Consider the following 19,336-nt stretch of genomic DNA (forward strand, 5'->3'; position numbering starts at 1 on the left):
AGTTTAAAGGATTAAGTAAAAATGGTTTATTAATTTAATTCTATTTTTTATTTTTATTTTTTCATTTTTCTATCTGTCTTTATTTTTTACTTAAAATTTTTTTTTTCTTTCACATTTCCTCAAAATTTCTTGTCTACAAAAAAATAAAAAATGAAAACAAAACACTTAAAAAAATATAAAAATAACTTATTAATTTTAAATTTTCATTTTTCCTTCACCTTTATTTATTTATTTTTTTTGCTTTCTTCCTTTCACATTTTCCTCAAAGTTTTTAACAACAAACCATAACTTTAGTATTTTATGATAATGAATTGTAACCAGAATGTTGTAATAAATGAAAAATATAATAAATTTCTCATTCTCATTCTTTGTTATAAAGTTTCAAACACATCACATGGGTTTATCATGTCGTTTCCGGCTTGTAGTCAATTTTATTTAAAAAAGTCTTTGTCACGTAGTTTCTAATTTTTTTTTTTTAAAAAAAAAAAGACAAAAGAAAATAAAAAACTACAACTTGGGTTAAAGTCATTTTTATTATAAAAAAAAATTTGGTCCACGGTTGAACTTTGTGACCCACATGCATAGATAAACATAACGTACACTACCTTCTATCTAATTTATTAATTTTAAGTCTTTTTTTATTTTATTTTTTTTCATTTTCCTTTACCTTTATTTCTCTCTTTTTCTTTCTACCAACCATTTTTTAATTTTTGATAAATTTCTTATTCTCATTCTTTATTATAAATTTTCAAACACATCGTAAGTGCTTATCCCTTAGTTTCCAAAAAAAAAATATATGACTTTGCTTATGGTCATTCTTTTTAAATATTTTGGGACGCGGTTGAATTTTGTGACCCAAATAGACATAGCGTAACACCATATTGTTTGATACCATGCATGTAGCGTCACACCATATTATATATATGATATCATGCATGTAGCGTCACATAGTATTCATCCATGTTTGAAATTCTAGAATGTTGGAATAGAAAATCCATTCTATTTATTACCGACAATTATATTTTAATATTTTATTAATCAAAATAAAAATCCTATTAATGCCGACACTTTCTTTGGCGTGATTCACCTGCAGCCTCATTCCATGCATGGAAGAAATGATTTAAATAGAGGGCATATCTAACATTAATTACTTGGAAAGTACAAGTGGGTTGAATGTGTCACATATTATTTGTCTTTTGCCACCGTGGGACACATGAACTATGAACTGTAAAGGCAAGTGGAACACGCATAATCAATAAATAAATAAATGTTGTTTTGGCTATTTAAATGCATGGGTTTTAGGCCATTTTTGATCCAAAAACTACATACATTCATATAACCCATTTCATCATGTTTCTCCTTGGATTCATATCAAACGATCTCTTAGGGTTTCTGATCAGCCAGTCCGGTTTCATCATGCCGGCAGCGGCCATCATGGTGGGCTTAACCCTAATTGCTTTTATGTTATACCTTTTCGCCTTTGGGTCTTCTCCTAAAATTTTCTTGTTAGATTTTGCATGCTACAAACCCCCCAGCTCTTTAGCATGCACTAAGGAAATGGTGATTGAGAGGTTGAAGCTGCATGGGAATTTCTCTGACGAGAGTCTGGAATTGATGAAGAAACTAATGAAGACGTCGGGACTAGGCGAGGCTACGTACTTGTCTGAGGGACTACTTAGGGAGCCGCTGGATATGTCGACGGAGGCGGCGAGGAAAGAGGCGGAGATGGTGGTGTTCGGAGCTGTGGATGAGTTACTGGGCAAGACCGGGGTGAAGGGTGAGGAGATAGGGATAGTGGTGGTGCATAGCAGTATTTTTAACACTGTTCCATCCCTGGCTTCCATGATTGTGAATAGATATAAGCTTCGTGAGAATGTTTTGAGCTACAATATGAGTGGAATGGGGTGCAGTGCTGGACTCTTATCCATCGGGCTTGCCAAAGACCTTCTCAAGGTTGTATATTTTATTTTTCATTTTGTTTGAAAAATGTTTTCAAAGAAAGTTTTGAAAAATGAGTGATGGTTGATCATTGTTTTTTAAAATAGTTTTCAAAAACAATTCTTGAGAATAGATTTTCTATGTTTAGGTTATGTTGGAAAAATGTTTTTAAAGACAATTGTGAAAAATGAGCAACGGTTGATCATTGTTTTTCAAAATAGCTTTCAAAAATAATTATTAAGAATAAGTTTTCTATGTTTAGATCATGTTTGGAAAGTGTTTTCAAAGACGGTTGTGAAAATTAAGTCATGGTTGATCATTGTATTTTAAAATAGTTTTTAAAAACAATTCTTGAAAATAATTTTTGAAAATTATTCTCTAACATTAAACAAAAGTTTGTTGAGAGCTAAAATGTTTTTCATTTGGCTTTAATGTTTTAAAGATAATTTTTATATTTAACGTATTTTTTAATCATTCTACATGTTTTTATATAATTATTTTTTGGTTGTTAAACATATTTTTTGGTTTTTTTTATTTGAAAAACACAAAACTATTCTAGAAAATAGATACTAAATAGGATTATAGCTTTTAAAAATATTTTATGATGTTTTGTAAAATAAAAGTCTCTTTGAGAACTTGAAATCTTCTTAAATTTGTTTTCTATATTTTTAAATATATTTTAAAAATAACTTTACCTAAAATCTTCTTTAACTTATTTTTTTATATTTTTAAATATATTTTAAAAATTACTAATCATTTTTTTGAAACAATCTTCAAACAATAAATGATAATATCCAAAAAACATTAAAAGATGTTTTTTAAAAATACCTTATTTTTATTTATATATATATATTTTTTCTGGTTACTAAAGTTATTATTATTTTTTTTTTGCTCTAAAGGACAAAAAAATTATTCTAAAAAATAATTTCCATACCAAGCCTTAATTTTATTTATTTTTTAAATAAATAAATAAATAAATTTTCGTTTTTCTGTTTTTACTCTCTACTTCTTAAGTATTCCAAGGCCCAAGTCTGTCCAACTCTTGAGAGAACTTTGGTTTGGTTCATTATTGGATTGTCTTTTATAGTTGGTGGGCCGGCCTAACAATGGGCAGCCACTAGGCCTCAACTTGTTTCTTGAAAGAAGTTGTTCTTTTAAATTTGTTTTATTTATTTTAACTCTTTCATATAAAAATTAAATAATTTGAAAAAGTATAAATTTTTAATTATAATTATATATATTATTTTTCATAGTATAACCAGATAAAAAAAATTATTTTCTTTATTATTATTATTATTATTATTTTTCTTAATACTTTTGGGAACCAAACATAATGTAAACAATATATATATATATATATATATATATATATATATATATAATTGTAAGATTTAAAATGTAAAAGAAAAATATAATTATTTGTTTGATACATTCTCTATTTTATGTTTTAAAAATAAAAATATTAATAATTTCTACATTAAATAAAAAAAGAAAGAATTTTGGTTGTGGGTTTACCATGTCACTGAAAAAACAAAACAATTTACTCAAAGTATCATATTTTTTATTTAATTTTCAAATAATCATTTTTATAATAATATTTTTGTTACAAAATACCCTCTAATTGCAGGTGCACTGTAATTCGTATGCATTAGTGGTGACTACTGAGATTATCACTCAAGGTTGTTACATGGGGAAAGATCCATCCAAGCTCATTGGCAACTGCATCTTCCGCATGGGTGGCGCCGCAGTTCTCCTCTCCAACCGACTATCTGATCGCAACAACTCCAAGTACCAACTCATCCACACCGTCCACACCAACACTGCAAGCTCTGATCGTTCGTACAATTGCATCATCCAGGAAAAAGACCATGAAGGCCACGTAGGTATCACTATCAGCAAAGATCTCTTGGTCGTGGCCTCTGAGATCATTAAATCCAATGTAGCCACACTGGCTCCCTTGATCTTCCCCGCATCAGAACGACTCCTCTATCTTATCAACTATTTAATTAGGTATTTCCATGTAGCAAGCATCGAGCTGTATGTGCCAAATGTCAAGTGTGCAGTGGATCATTTCTTCCCTCATGTGGGTGCAAAGCCCATACTAGACAAAGTGGCGAGGAACTTGAGAATGAGTGAGGGACAAATGGAAGCTTCTAGAATGACCTTGTATAGGTTTGGGAATACATCGAGTAGTTCAGTATGGTATGAGCTAGCTTATGCAGAGGCCAAAGGTAGGATCAAGAGGGGTGATCGTGTGTGGCAGATTGCATATGGGTCTGGCTTTAAATGTAGTAGTGCATTTTGGAAAGCCATCAGGACTGTTGATCGTGAGAAAATGAATCCTTGGAGCGATGTGATTGATGAATTTCCAGTGGTGGACCCGCACAACACCGAAATATTTCCTTACGCTTTTGAGCTGTCAAAGTCAAAGTGATTATGATCATCATATTGCCATGAGTTGATTACTATTTGCATGTAGGGCATTAGGCCCATTAATAAGAAATAAAGATCGAGTTACTGCAATTCATTGAAGTGATTAACATAATGCTATATTTGATTACCATTTTTTTAAATTCAAATTTCATTTTTATGGGACAAGTCTAACAAAATTCTACATGGTTAATTTAATTCTAAATCACTCTCAATTTTTTGTAAGATAAAAAGTAATTTTTTTTATGAGTTTGGGTTAAATTCATATTGATCTGCATAATTTATTTAATAAATAAGTGATTTTTGGGTGAATTTGATCTGAATTGACCAATTTTAATAATCTTACTATTAACATAATTATAATTTTAAACTATTTAACTCATATTTGTCTCATTTTAAACTTGTTTTTAATTAAATAAATTAATTGAGTTATAAACATATTTGGTTGAGACATTAATCTTATAGACATGTATAAGGCCTAACTCAATTTGATTATTATATTGGAGAACCTGATTATTAAAAGGGTTAAATGGATTATACGATGTGTTACTCGTTTAATAATTATGTGGTATTTGAGTTGATGTTTTTTATACTATTATTATTTGTATTGAGTTTGGGTTAAGTTATGTAGTAGAATATCTAGGTTTTGACACATCACGAACATGACCCACAAACACAAATTATCCCCTTAATCTAAGCAAGTCCTTAGTATCAAAAGAAGTAAAAATGAACATACCAATTCAAAGCCACTTAATAGAGACCAATCATGACATGCAATTGCCATTAGAGGATCACCTAACACATGGAAACATATAACTGAAGACATGCATGTTGATTTTTCTTTTAAATCAACTGTTACACCTGTCCCACATCGGATTACAAACGACAAAAAAAGGCCTTTAAAATTCTCATCTAACTCATTGGCACCGCTGGGTGTCCGCTGGACCATGGAAGTCTGGGTGATAAATGAATTTTTGGCCCAATATAAATAGAGGCCCAACTTTGCCAAAACCCACTGCAGAAAGTTTGTTGTATCGGTTGGGTCAATTGATGATTTTACACTTTTTAATTTAAAAAATAATAATAATAAAAAGAATTTGTCGAAGAGACAATTTTTGCTTATATTTTTTTAAAAAATAAAAATAAATTGTCTATTCAAAAGATGATTTTTACTTTGGTAAAAATTATGATTGACATTATGATAGTTTACGAATTATTTTTTTAATATATATAATGCATGTTTGAAATAGTGGAATATTGGAGAAAATCCATTCTAATTATTATCCATAATTATATTTTAATATTTTATTAATCAGAATAAAAATCCTATGAATTGCCGACACTTTGTTTGACATGACTCACCGCATCCCATTCCATCCATGAAAGAAATGATTTAAATAAAGACCAATTCTAACGTTGATTACTTGGAAAGGACGAGTGAGTTGAAAGTGTAACATCTTATTGTCTTTTGTCACCGTGGAACGCATGAAACATGAACTATGAATTGTGAAGGCAAGTAAAACATGCATAAATAAATAAATGTTTTGGCTATTTAAATACATGGTTTTTAGGTCATTTTTTATCCAAAAATTGCACATACTCATAACCCAATTCATCATGTTTTTCCTTGGATTCATATCAAATGATCGGTTTCTGATCTGCCAGTCCGTTTTCATCCTATGGATGATTTTAGACTTTTTAATTTAAATAATAATAATAATAAAAAGAATTTGTCTCTTTAAGAGATAATTTTTGCTTATAATATTTTTAAAAATAAATAAATAAATTATCTATTCAAAAGATGATTTTTACTTTTTTTTAGTTGGTAAAAATTACGATTGACATTACGATACTTCACAAATTATTTTTTAATATATATATATATATATATATATATGTATATATATATATAATGGATGTTTGAAATAGTGGAATATTGGAATAGAAAATCCATTCAAATTATCATCCATAATTATATTTTAATATTTTATTAATCAGAATAAAAATCCAATGAATTGCCGACACTTTGTTTCACATAACTCACCGTAGCCCATTCTACCCATGAAAGAAATAATTTAAATAGAGACCAATTCTAACATTGATTACTTGGAAAGGACGAGTGAGTTGAAAGTGTGACATCTTATCTGTCTTTTGTCACCGTGGAACGCATGAAACACGTATAAATAAATAAATAAATGTTTTGGCTATTTAAATACATGGTTTTTAGGCCATTTTTTAATCCAAAAATTGCACATACTCATAACCCAATTCACCATGTTTCTCCTTGGATTCATATCAAATGACCTCTTAGGGTTTCTAATCAGCCAGTCCGGTTTCATCCTGTCGATGGCCGTCATGGTGGGCTTAACCCTAATTGCTTTTATTATGTTAAGCATTTTCGCCTTTGGGTCTTCCCCTAAAATTTTCTTGCTAGATTTTGCATGCTACAAGCCCCCCAGCTCTCTAGCATGCACTAAGGAAATGGTGATTGAGAGGTTGAGGCGGCATGGAAATTTCTCCGACGAGAGTCTGAAATTCATGAAGAAACTAATGAAGACGTCGGGATTAGGCGAGGCCACGTACTTGTCTGAGGGACTGCTTAGGGAGCCCCTGGATATGTCGATGGAGGCGACGAGGAAAGAGGCGGAGATGGTGGTGTTCGGAGCTGTGGATTGTAAGCAATTCATAATGCATATAAACAATCTTAATTTGTAACTTATGCCATACTTACCTCCAGCCATTGTTGGGTTGCAAGTCTTTGGTTTCCAAAACTCTATCTCTCCTTATGGATGGTGTAGTTTCTGAAGATTTTCAGCAGCATGAGAGAGGAGCTCGGGACCAAGACCGATATTTAAAATACAAAGAAAACGTGGCTTCCCATCAAAGCCACGTTTCTCTGATTTGCCACACGATGAGCAGTTGAGAGAAACATGCTCCTTAACAGCAGCTACATGATGAAGGACGTGGCCAAGTGTTGGACCACTTCAGGGCAGCGGAACGTGGGTGATTTGATAACATTCTCCCACTTGGTCCACACTTTTAACCTCATGTCCTATCTTAGATCATCATTTTTCCACATTAAATAACAAATATATGAATCATGGCGATAAGTCCTCTATATAACGAGTGTTATCTTCCATGTATTACAATGTATTCATTTCTTAACATTTTACTTTATGTGGCAATATTGCTTAATGAATAAACCCTATGTTCATTCTTGGTCCAATGAAGTTGAATTTTCTCAAAATTAAATAAAGGTGCACATCAATATGAGAAAACATCATAATAAGAGTTTGTACAATAAAACTACATAAGGGAATTAAGTCCCATGTTCATTACATGATCATTGAATTTCAACGGTGGCATGCCCTTAGTCAAAGGATCAGCAATCATCAATTCAGTGCTAATGTGCTCAATAACCACTTTCTTTTCTTTAACACGTTCTCTTATGACTAGATACTTAATGTCGATGTGTTTGCTTCGACTTCCACTTTTATTGTTCTTTGCCATAAAGACTGCAGCTGAATTGTCGCAATATATACTCAATGGCCTAGATATTGAATCCATAACTCTAAGCCCGGAAATGAAACTCTTAAGCCATACACCATGTGAAGTAGCCTCAAAACAAGAAATGAACTCAGCTTCCATAGTAGAAGTAGCAGTCATGGTCTGCTTAACGCTCCTCCAAGATATAGCTCCACCGGCCAATATAAAAATGTATCCAGATGTTGATTTACGTGAATCAACACAGCCAGCAAAGTCTGAATCTGAGTAGCCAACTACCTCTAAATTGCTTGTTCGTCTGTACATAAGCTTGTAATCTTTGGTTCCTTGAAGATATCTCATCACTTTCTTTGCAGCTTTCCAGTGGTCTATACCTGGGTTACTCTGATATCGTCCTAACATTCCAACAACAAATGCAATGTCAGGCCTTGTGCAGACCTGAGCATACATCAAACTTCCGACTGCAGAAGCATATGGAATGTTCTTCATTTGTTCCCTCTCAAGATCGTTTTTCGGGCATTGGTTCAGATTGAACCTATCACCCTTCACTATAGGAGAAACACTAGGTGAACAATTCTTCATCCGAAATCTCTCTAAAACTTTATTGATATAGGTTTCTTGAGACAAACCTAAGATACCTTTAAATCTGTCTCTATGGATCTTAATGCCAATGACATAAGATGCCTCACCCATATCCTTCATGTCGAAATTTTTAGAGAGGAATTGTTTCACCTCATGAAGTAAACCCTTATCATTGGTTGCAAGTAAGATGTCATCCACGTATAAAACAAGAAAACAAACTTTACTCCCACTGACCTTAAGGTATATGCATTGATCCATAACATTTTCAACAAAACCAAATGAAGAAATTATGTTATGGAATTTTAAATACCATTGGCGGGATGCTTGTTTTAAACCGTATATGGATTTCTTAAGCTTACAAACCAATTGCTCACCATCACTAGAGGGGAATCCTTCAGGTTGTTTCATGTAAACCTCCTCCTCTAGCTCTCCATTAAGAAATGCAGTTTTCACATCCATTTGTTGCAATTCTAAATCAAAGTGGGCTACTAATGCCAATATAATGCGCAAGGAATCTTTCTTAGATACAGGAGAAAAGGTTTCCGTGTAATCGATTCCTTCTTTCTGAGTGAACCCCTTTGCAACAAGTCTGGCCTTGTATCTCTCAATGTTGCCTAATGAGTCTTTCTTTGTCTTAAAAACCCATTTACAACCAATGGTTTTCACACCATTAGGCAACTCAACAAGGTCCCAAACATCATTGCACTTCATGGAACTCATCTCATCCTTCATGGCATTGTACCACAATTCAGATTCTTTGCAACTCATGGCTTGTGAAAATGATTCGGGATCATTTTCGGCTCCTATATTATAGTCAGATTCTTGTAGATACACTACATAATCACTAGGAATTGCTGACCTCTTAGTTCGAGCAGACCTTCTTAAGGTTGTACCAATATCTTCCGAGGAAGTATGAGGCTCAACTTGTTGTTCAGAAGTGTTAGGCAACTCCTGATCAACTTGGTCTACTGGAATGTTGTCAACAACTTGTGGAACTTCAATGACTGGTTGAACTTCATCGATTGTTCATTCAACACCCGTTTGTACTTGAGGGGTGTTATGAACAATAAACAATCTATCGCTTGAAGTGGAAGGTTGAGACTCTGTATGATCAATATCAGAAACTATGTTCCTAAATTGATCGCTCCCACTGACCAAGTCATATTCAAGAAATTTAGCATTTCTTGATTCCACAATCCTAATGCTGTGAGATGGACAGTAAAATCTGTATCCCTTAGACTTTTCAGCATATCCAATGAAATACCCACTAATAGTCCTTGGGTCCAGTTTCTTCTCCTGTGGATTATAAATTCTCACTTCAGACGAGCATCCCCAAACGCGCATATGTCGCAAACTCGGTTTCCAACCTTTCAATAACTCAAATGGCCTCTTTGGGACAGCCTTGGTTGGAACTCGGTTTAATATATACACAGCTGTCTTAAGTGCTTCAGTCCACAAGAATTTAGGAAGTTTTGAGCTGCTAAGCATACTCCTCACCATGTCCAATAAAGTTCGGTTTCTTCTTTCTGCTACACCATTTTGGTCTGGAGAACCAGGCATGGTGTATTGGGCAACAATCCCATGCTCTTGAAGAAACTTCGCAAATGGCCCAGGTGATTGTCCATCTTCCAAGTATCTACCATAATATTCTCCACCTCTATCTGATCTCACAATCTTAATTTGTTTACCATATTGTTTCTCTACTTCTGCCTTGAAGACTTTAAAGGCATCTAAAGCTTCATTTTTATTATGAAGTATGTAGAGATACATGTATCGTGAGAAATCATCTATGAAAGAGATGAAGTATTTCTGACCATGAGAGTCCATGTCAAGACAACATATATCAGTATGTATGATCTCTAGTATGGTGGAACTCCTAGTAGCACCTCTCTTTGACTTATTGGTCTGCTTACCCTTAATGCAGTCCACACAAGTCTCAAAGTCAGTAAAATCTAGAGTACTAAGTACCCCATCATTCACCAATCTTTTGATTCTATCTATGGAAATATGACCTAATCTCCGGTGCCACAATGTAGAGGAATCCTCTTTTACAACACATCTCTTAATGCCAGTTTGGACATGCAATGAATTATGAGCGGTATCATTTTTTAAGAATATACAATAAAGACCATCAGACAAGATACCATTCCCAACACATTCAGATTTATAAATCAAATTGAAAGATGTTTCTGAAAAATGAAAGGAATATCCAAACGGTACAAGTCTAGAAACTGAAATCAAGTTTCGTGAGAAACTTGGTACATAAAAAGTCTTTTGCAATTCTAAAACAAAACCACTATTTAAAGTTAAATAACATATCCCTATTGCTTCCACATGCGAGCCCATCTTGTTTCCGGATAAGATGAATTGCTCACTTGTCATTGGCTTCCTTAGGTTTTGCATACCCTGCAAGGAATTTGAAATGTGGATTGTAGATCCATAATCAATCCACCATGTGTTGGTGTTTACATTAACCATATTAGATTCATAGCAAACAAATGAGGTAGGGTTACCTTTCTTCTCAAGCCAATTCTGAAATTTCAGACATTTCTTCTTCACGTGTCCTTTCTTTTTACAGAAAAAACACTTTTCGTCTTTCTTAATGTCAGATTTGGGAGGAATTTGTTGCTTCCCTTTCTGACTAGCTTGAGATTTTCCTTTCTTTCCTTTCCTTTGCGTCACCAGCATGGCACTTTCTCCTTGTTCCATCAATAACCTTCCTTCCTCTTGAACACACATGGTCATCAATTCATTGATAGACCACTTATCCTTATGTGTGTTGTAAGAGATTTTGAAAGGTCCATACTGAGGTGGAAGAGTGTTAAGAATAAAGTGCACCAAGAAAGATTCAGACATTTCTACCTCGAGTTTCTTCAATTGAGCCACAATGTCCCTCATCTCCATGATATGTTCACGCACACCTCTTACACCGGTGAGCTTCAGGGATGTGAACTTCATAATTAGGGTGCTTGCCAAGGCTTTATCTGAAGTGACGAATTGCTCGTCAATAGCCTTTAGCAATTCACGGACATTCTCATGTTGCTCGATTGAACCATGTATACCAGCACTGATTTTTGTCTTAATGTACATCACGCTAAGGCGATTAGATTTCTCCCAGCGTTCGTACAATAAAATTTGTTCAGGTGTGTTGGTATCTGTGATCTTATGCGGTTCATCTTTCCTTATAGCATAATCTATGTCCATGCACCCTAATTGAAGAAGAATTCTCTCCTTCCATATCTTAAAGTTATCTCCTCTAAGTTCGGGAACCTCACAACGAATATCAGATATGCTAGGTAAAACTGCACAAAAGGATTAGAAGCTTATTAAAAATTTGAGGCTTTAATATAAATTCATGCTTTACCAATGTAGAACATGCTTAAAATTGAATCTAATTTTATTAAAAATTGCATGTGGGCTAAATCTTTAATTCAATAAGATTCATTATCTTTATGATAGACTTTATCAAACTATTTTATTAAATCATGAAATTTATTCTAAATATAGTTTGATATTTTCTGTCTATAATCTTTATGATAAACTTATTAAATTAATTCTTCCTAATTCCTGTGGGTAAATTAGAAAAAATTAATTTTAATATTTTATCATAATTAATTATATAAACATAATGAAAACCCTGTGGGGTAAAACATCATATTTATATAGTTAATTACAATTAATGTCCATAATGCGATCCTTATTAATATATAATTTTTTATATAATTAAGGATGCTGTGGCTATTCCTTAATTATTTAAAAAAATCATATGGATTCACTAGACATTAAAATCATATGATATAATTTTAATATATCTAACTAAATTTTAGGCAACAATTGCATGCATACTATATGATATAATCTTAATATATCTAACTAAATTTAGTCAACAATGTCAACAATTGCATGCATACTATATGATATAATCTTAATATATCTAACTAAATTTAGTCAACAATGTCAACAATTAGGCTATATTTTTACACATACAAACATATAAATTAAAATAAATAATTTAATTTGCATGTATAAAAATCACACATAATTTAGAATAATTTAAAAGGAATTCATATTATGAAAGGGTACCTAAATCCATATAAAAACAATTAATTCAAAACCAATAAATAATTTATCAGATTTAACCCATGGCCCAATGCACAAAGACCTTTAATAATTTTATTGGTCACTAATAAGCCTAATGGGTCCAAAAGTAAAAACCCAATATCTCTCTAGTTTTTATTTATTTATTAATTTATGTGTTCCAACATTCAGCACGTTGGCATCATAACCACCCTAGTCTCCTGCAGCCGCATCATCCGCGGCACCAAAACAACACCTCAAATGGCGCTTCTGGAACGCCCGAAAATGGTGCCTGCAGCGGCGCTTGACTAGTTCCTGAATGGCGCTTGCAGTGGTGCCTGAATGGCACTCGGAACAGGCACCTGCATCGGCGCTTGAACAGCGCCTGAATGGCGCTCGTAACGAGGGCTTGCAGCGGCAAAGATCAGAGCTTGAATGACACTGAAATGAGTGCCTGAATGATGCTGGAATGAGTGCCTGAATGGCGCTCAGAATTGGGGCTGAATTATGCTCAGAATTGGCGCCTGAATGGCGTTTGGAAATGGCACTTGCAGCCCCTTTGACCAGCACCAGCAGCGGCGCTTTAATGTCGCTTGAATGTGGGGCCTGTAGTGGCTGAAACTGCAGCCCCAAAAGCACCGAAAATGGCTCTTTTGGAACGCCTTAAATGGTGCCTGCAGCGACGCTTTGACTAGCACCTGCAGTGGTGCTTAATGGTGCTCTAAATGGGGCTCGAAATGGCGCATGTAGTGAATATATATATATATATATATATAATATATGTATGTAGATAGAGAAAGAAATGGGTTTTTATGGTGAAGAAATAATCTAGATCAAAGACGTTGTAGTTGAATGGGTGGCATGGCTGTAGGTGGAAGCAAGGATTGAAATGTCGGTTTTTACGGATATATCGGTACTTCGATTTTACGGATATATCGTAAATATCGGAGAAATATCGGTGGATATTTTTTCACAAATATCGATAAAGTGAAAATTATTTAAAATTAATATAAATGCTTGAAAAAACTTTAAAAAATGATAAAATAAGTAAAAATACACGTTTTAAAGTTATCTTGTAAGTGTAATTGACATATATATAATTAAAAAGATATTTTAAACAAAGATATATTGGTAGATTCGATATTCAAATTTTAAAAATAATATATATGAATTTTGAAAGTATATAGAGTTAGAATTGAATTAAAAAATATTTTATTTTATTGAATAAAAACAATTTATACATAAATATAATACATATGATATTACAATAGTCCTTATATTAAGGAAGAGATCGATGTGATTTCATTATATTGTTAGATGAAGATGACCCAATTTGTTGAAGATAATGTTTATTTAAAAAATTTTAAAATACTTTTATTAAAACATATTTTATTATATTTTAAATGAAAATTAAATTAATTTATATAAATATTTTATTTGAGATTTAATTTTTAAAATTTTATTAAAAACATATAGTAACAACTTTTTTTATTAATATTAATTTATTTAATAATCAAAATAAAATTCAATAATTTATAATTATTTATATGGGTAGAGGAAAATTGCTCTCATGATTTGTTTTTTTTTTTTTTTTTTTTTTTTTTTTTTTTTTTACCTCTACTAAATCTAAAAATTAAAAGGGTCACCCACTTCTGAAGTTACCCTCCAGCCGAGAGAATTCCCCTTTCCCCTTTTCTGAAGCTGCCCTCCAGCCGAGAGAGTTCTTCTTCCTAAAAAGACCTATCTTCCTCTGCCACTCTCAATCCTCGCAGGTACTAATCTAATCACGTTGATATTTTTTTTTTTGCAACCCCCGTTTGATTCCCAAGAAAATCCATCCCCCATTTGATTTCCGGGAAAATCCATCCCCCATTTGATTTCCGGGAAAATTCATTCTCGTTTGATTTCCGAGAAAATCCATTCAAAACCCCCAAAGAAAACCAAAAAATTTGCTTTTCTTTTGCTCCCTGTGTTTTCTGGATCTGTTTTAAGGGTCTCTTTGCTGTTGTGCCATTGGATTTAAATTTCACGAACCCTAAATCCACGATTTTTGAGCCAGATTTTGTATCCTGTGCGCGGGCTGGACTGGTAGGAAAATATCGGGAAATTTTCCGATAAATCGGTGCTTCGCCGATATTTCGCCGATATATCGGCGATTTTGCCATTTTTTGTCGATTTTTCCGTCGATCGATAATCGGTGACGATTATCGTTTCGGCGCCGTCCGATATCCGATATTTCTTCGAAATATCGGCGACATTTTCCGATTTTTCAATCCCTGGGTGGAAGTAAACCACAAAAGCTGAACCATTTCACCTAATTTCTTGTTCTATTTGATTTTATTTCCAGAAAGGAAACAATTATCTAAGCAACTAACACCAAGGCAGAGGCAAGATTGCAAGGCTCTAATACCAAATGTAAGCAATTCATAATGCATATAAACAATCTTAATTTGTAACTTATGCCATACTTACCTCCAGCCATTGTTGGGTTGCAAGTCTTTGGTTTCCAAAACTCTATCTCTCCTTATGGATGGTGTAGTTTCTGAAGATTTTCAGCAGCATGAGAGAGGAGCTCGGGACCAAGACCGATATTTAAAATACAAAGAAAACGTGGCTTCCCATCAAAGCCACGTTTCTCTGATTTGCCACACGATGAGCAGTTGAGAGAAACGTGCTCCTTAACAGCAGCTACATGATGAAGGACGTGGCCAAGTGTTGGACCACTTCAGGGCAGCGGAACGTGGGTGATTTGATAACATGGATGAGTTACTGGGCAAGACCGGGGTGAAGGGTGAGGAGATAGGGATAGTGGTGGTGCATAGTAGTATTTTTAACACTGTTCCGTCTCTAGCTTCCATGATTGTGAATAGATACAAGCTTGGTAAGAATGTTTTGAGCTACAATCTGAGTGGAATGGGGTGCAGTGCTGGACTCTTGTCCATTGGGCTTGCCAAAGACCTTCTCAAGGTTCCGTATTTTATTTTTCATGTTTATCATATATTTGCTAATTATTTTTTAAAACAGTTTTGAAAAACAATTTTTGAGAATGATTTTGAAAAATTGTACTCAAATGTTTAGTAAATACACCTAAAATATTTTTAATCTGATTTTAATATTTTTAAATATATTTTGAAAATAATTTTTATATTTAATAATTTTATATGTTATTTGAAAAGGCCATATTTTCTGTTTTTAATAATATTAAACAAAAAATAATTTTTCTATTATCAATAGTACTTTTCAATTTTTTTGAAAATAATTGTCATACAAGGTCATCGTTTTTTTTAAATTATTTTATGATGTTTTGTAAAATAAAAGTTTATTTAAAAATTTGAAATATTTTTAATTTATTTTTTATATTTTAAAAATAAATTTTATATGTAATATTTTGTTTTTAATATTTTTTATATTTGTATAATTATTATTTTAAAACAACCTTCAAACAATAAAGACAATAACCTAAAACAATTAAAAAATATTCTCTAAAAATAATTTTTAAAATTTTAAAAAATAAAAAATTATTCTTAAAAATAATTTCCAAATAGTGCCTTAATTTCATTCTTTTTCCCCCAATTTTTTCGTTTTTTTGTTTTTGGTCTTTACTTCTTAACTATTCCAACGCCCGACTCTGTCCAACTCTTGAGAGAACTTTGTTTCGGTTTATTTATTGGATTGTCTTTTATAGTTGGTGGACCAGCCCCAAAATGGGCAGCCACTAGGCCTCAACTTGTTACTATAAAGAACCTGTTATTTTTTATATATGATACTTTCAACCTGTTGCATGTAAAAATTAAATAATTTGAAAAGGTATAAGTTTTTAATTAATATTTATTTAATTTAATTTTTTAATATATTTTTATAATATAATCAGATACAAGAAAATTATTTTGATCTTCATTATTATTATTATTTTGTTTTCCTTAGTATTTTCTACTTTCGAGAACTAAATATAATGTAAAAAAAATTAACATGATTGTAAGAGTTAAAATTAAAAAAAAAAAAAGGTAATTATTTGTTTGGATACATTTCCATTTTATGTTTTTAAAAATAAAAATATTAAAAAAATTTACATAAAAAATGAATTTTTGTAATAGGTTTACTTAGAGTATCATATTTTATATTTATTTTTCAAATAATCATTTTTATAACAATATTTTTCTAAAAAATACCCCTCAATTGCAGGTGCACCGTAATTCGTATGCCCTAGTGGTGACCACAGAGATTATCACTCAAGGCTGCTACATGGGAAACAATCCATCCAAGCTCATCGGCAATTGTTGCTTTCGTATGGGTGGCGCCGCGGTTTTCCTCTCCAACCGACCCTCCGATCGAAGCAGCTCCAAGTACCAGCTCATCCACACTGTCCACACCAACACCGCAAGCTCTGATTGTTCGTACAACTGCATCATCCAGGAAAAGGACCATGAGGGCCACGTGGGTATTACCATCAACAAAGATCTCTTAGTCGTGGTCTCCGAGATCATTAAATCCAACGTAGCCACATTGGCTCCCCTGATCCTCCCTGCATCAGAACGACTCCTCTATCTTGCCAACTATTTAATTAGGTATTTCCATGTGGCAAACATCAAACCGTACGTGCCAAATGTCAAGCGTGCAGTGGATCATTTCTTCCCTCATGTGGGTGCAAAGCCCATACTGGACAAAGTGGCGAGGAGCTTGAGAATGAGTGAGGGACAAATGGAAGCTTCTAGAATGACCTTGTATAGGTTTGGGAATACATCGAGTAGTTCAGTATGGTATGAGCTAGCTTATGCAGAGGCCAAGGGTAGGATCAAGAGGGGTGATCGTGTGTGGCAGATTGCATATGGGTCTGGCTTTAAATGTAGTAGTGCGTTTTGGAAAGCCATTAGGACCATTGATCGTGAGAAAATGAATCCTTGGAGCGATGTGATTGATGAGTTTCCAGTGGTGGACCCGCATAGCACTGAAACATTTCCTTATGCTTTTGAGTCATCAAAATCAAAGTGATTATGATCATCAGATCTCCATGGGCTGATTACTATTTGCATGTTGGGCTTCAGGCCCATGAATAAGAAATAAAGAATGAGTTATTGCAATTCATTTAAGTAATTAACATAATGTTATATTTGATTATCAATTTTTTAAAAAAATATTTTTAATTCAAATTTCATTTTTGTGGGATAAGTCCAACAAAATTTTACATGGCTAATTCTAAATCACTCTCAATTTTTTGCAAGATAAAAAGTAATTTTTTTTAAATGTAAAATTGAAATAGGATTGTTTAGAAAACAATAGCATCGCTATTAATTTTTTTTTTGGATGTTATAGAAAATATATATTTAATTCTATATTTTTATAATTCCATTTCATGATAGGTTTTAAAAATATTTTGATTGAATTTCTTATTTTATTTATAATTTTTCTTTTTTCTACTTTCTTTCTTTCTCATTTCCATTCTCTTTCTTGAAAAGCTAGTATACATATCATTTATTCAAACACCTTCAATAAGATTTGACTTCTAAATTTAGGGCATGTCGAGATAGGTGCTAAACAATGTCATGATTTTTAACTGTCGATATTGATATTATAAAAGCTTAATTAAAAATAAAAGGAACTTATGGTGTAAGCCAAAGTATGATATAACTTCTATAAAAAGAAACAAAATTAATTTCTTTGAACAAAATTGCCTAAATAAATTCATAATTTTTCTTGAATTAAAAATAAATAAATAAATTTCTTAAAGATCAATCTAAGCAAGGCCTTAGTTGCAAAAGAAGTAAAAATAAACATACCAATTGAAAGCGGCTTATGGAGACCGACCATGACATGCAATTGCCATTAGAGGATCACTTAATGCATGGAAACATATTAGTAAAGACATACTAATTGAGAGCTGCTTATGAAGACCAATCATTAGAAGACTAGTATACCACAAATTTTTGTACAAATTAATATTCACGTTAAGAGTGTTCTTTTGCCTTATTTTCATGATTTGGGAGGGTGGTTGAATACACCTATATCACACATTGTGCACTCTTAGATTGTTGTGGTTGAATGATGGAAATAAGATGTTCATGTAGACCTATATTTTTGGGAGGGTGGTTGAATACACCTATATCACACATTGTGCACTCTTAGATTGTTGTGGTTGAATGATGGAGATAAGATGTTCATGTAGACCTATATTTTTTAAAATTATAATATATCGAGACACTATCATTTATGAACTTGGTACATCATTTGTGAACTTTTTTATTTGGCTTTAAATCTAAAACTCATTATATATATATATATATATATATATATATATATATATATATATATATTCTTTTATCAATAAAAAATTAAAGGTGATTTTCTTGTTGATAGTATTTTTAGAGTTTGATCTTAATCACCTAATTTATAACATTAAGTTTGAATTGAAAGCTAATTAGAAGTGTTCACGGATGTGATGTATTGGACCCATATAATATTGTTTTATTCACCTCATTTATTCTTTGGGATTATTGCCCAAAAACTTTTTAGCCACATTCAAAGTCATCCTATAATGGACTTGTTTCAATTATTAGAACCTACATTAATCTTCATGTCCATAACGTGGCACCTCTATATTCCTTAGCAAACTTTTCAACGACTTGAAGGATGTGATTGACGACTATGAGCCAAAGTTTAAAATATTGCGAAATTTAGAGGATGTATTGTCAAAATATCATGTATTGAAAGTGGCCAATACGATACTACGCCTAAAATCTCGACCATATGATGTATCCTTTTATTTATATTTTTTCATCGAATTTTTGACAATTTTTATGCCACATCACAT

The 19,336-nt window shown here is 32.4% G+C and overlaps 3 protein-coding genes across 3 annotated transcripts; 2 read left to right on the top strand and 1 right to left on the bottom strand.

Annotated features, from left to right (window-relative positions):
- The first annotated feature begins 1,330 nt into the window (after positions 1-1,330).
- LOC100263090 (3-ketoacyl-CoA synthase 20-like) lies at positions 1,331-4,501 on the top strand. The gene is made up of 2 exons (XM_003632247.4): positions 1,331-1,953; positions 3,566-4,501. The coding sequence occupies exons 1-2, from the start codon at positions 1,351-1,353 to the stop codon at positions 4,370-4,372; spliced, it is 1,410 nt and encodes a 469-aa protein (XP_003632295.1). The 5' UTR covers positions 1,331-1,350; the 3' UTR covers positions 4,373-4,501.
- Positions 4,502-10,679: 6,178 nt separating this feature from the next.
- On the bottom strand, positions 10,680-11,544 carry LOC132254111 (uncharacterized). Its single transcript, XM_059738794.1, has 2 exons — positions 10,968-11,544; positions 10,680-10,860 (listed from the first exon to the last, which is right to left on the bottom strand). Exons 1-2 carry the CDS (start codon positions 11,542-11,544, stop codon positions 10,826-10,828), a joined length of 612 nt encoding a protein of 203 aa, XP_059594777.1. The 3' UTR covers positions 10,680-10,825.
- Positions 11,545-15,288: 3,744 nt separating this feature from the next.
- On the top strand, positions 15,289-17,613 carry LOC100240826 (3-ketoacyl-CoA synthase 20-like). The gene is made up of 2 exons (XM_010653653.3): positions 15,289-15,498; positions 16,714-17,613. The coding sequence occupies exons 1-2, from the start codon at positions 15,289-15,291 to the stop codon at positions 17,518-17,520; spliced, it is 1,017 nt and encodes a 338-aa protein (XP_010651955.1). The 3' UTR covers positions 17,521-17,613.
- Positions 17,614-19,336: the final 1,723 nt, after the last annotated feature.

The sequence above is a fragment of the Vitis vinifera genome, chromosome 7 (assembly GCF_030704535.1).
Source record: "Vitis vinifera cultivar Pinot Noir 40024 chromosome 7, ASM3070453v1".
Classification (NCBI taxonomy): domain Eukaryota; kingdom Viridiplantae; phylum Streptophyta; class Magnoliopsida; order Vitales; family Vitaceae; genus Vitis; species Vitis vinifera.

Excerpts from the sequence above, each read along its gene's own strand:
- LOC100240826 (XM_010653653.3), top strand. The coding sequence starts at position 15,289 with ATGGATGAGTTACTGGGCAAGACCGGGGTGAAGGGTGAGGAGATAGGG. Across the intron at positions 15,499-16,713 it reads TTGCCAAAGACCTTCTCAAG|GTGCACCGTAATTCGTATGC; the intron begins GTTCCGTATTTT and ends CCTCAATTGCAG.
- LOC132254111 (XM_059738794.1), bottom strand. The coding sequence starts at position 11,544 with ATGTACATTAAGACAAAAATCAGTGCTGGTATACATGGTTCAATCGAG. Across the intron at positions 10,861-10,967 it reads GAATTGGCTTGAGAAGAAAG|GGTATGCAAAACCTAAGGAA; the intron begins GTAACCCTACCT and ends AATTCCTTGCAG.
- LOC100263090 (XM_003632247.4), top strand. The coding sequence starts at position 1,351 with ATGTTTCTCCTTGGATTCATATCAAACGATCTCTTAGGGTTTCTGATC. Across the intron at positions 1,954-3,565 it reads TTGCCAAAGACCTTCTCAAG|GTGCACTGTAATTCGTATGC; the intron begins GTTGTATATTTT and ends CTCTAATTGCAG.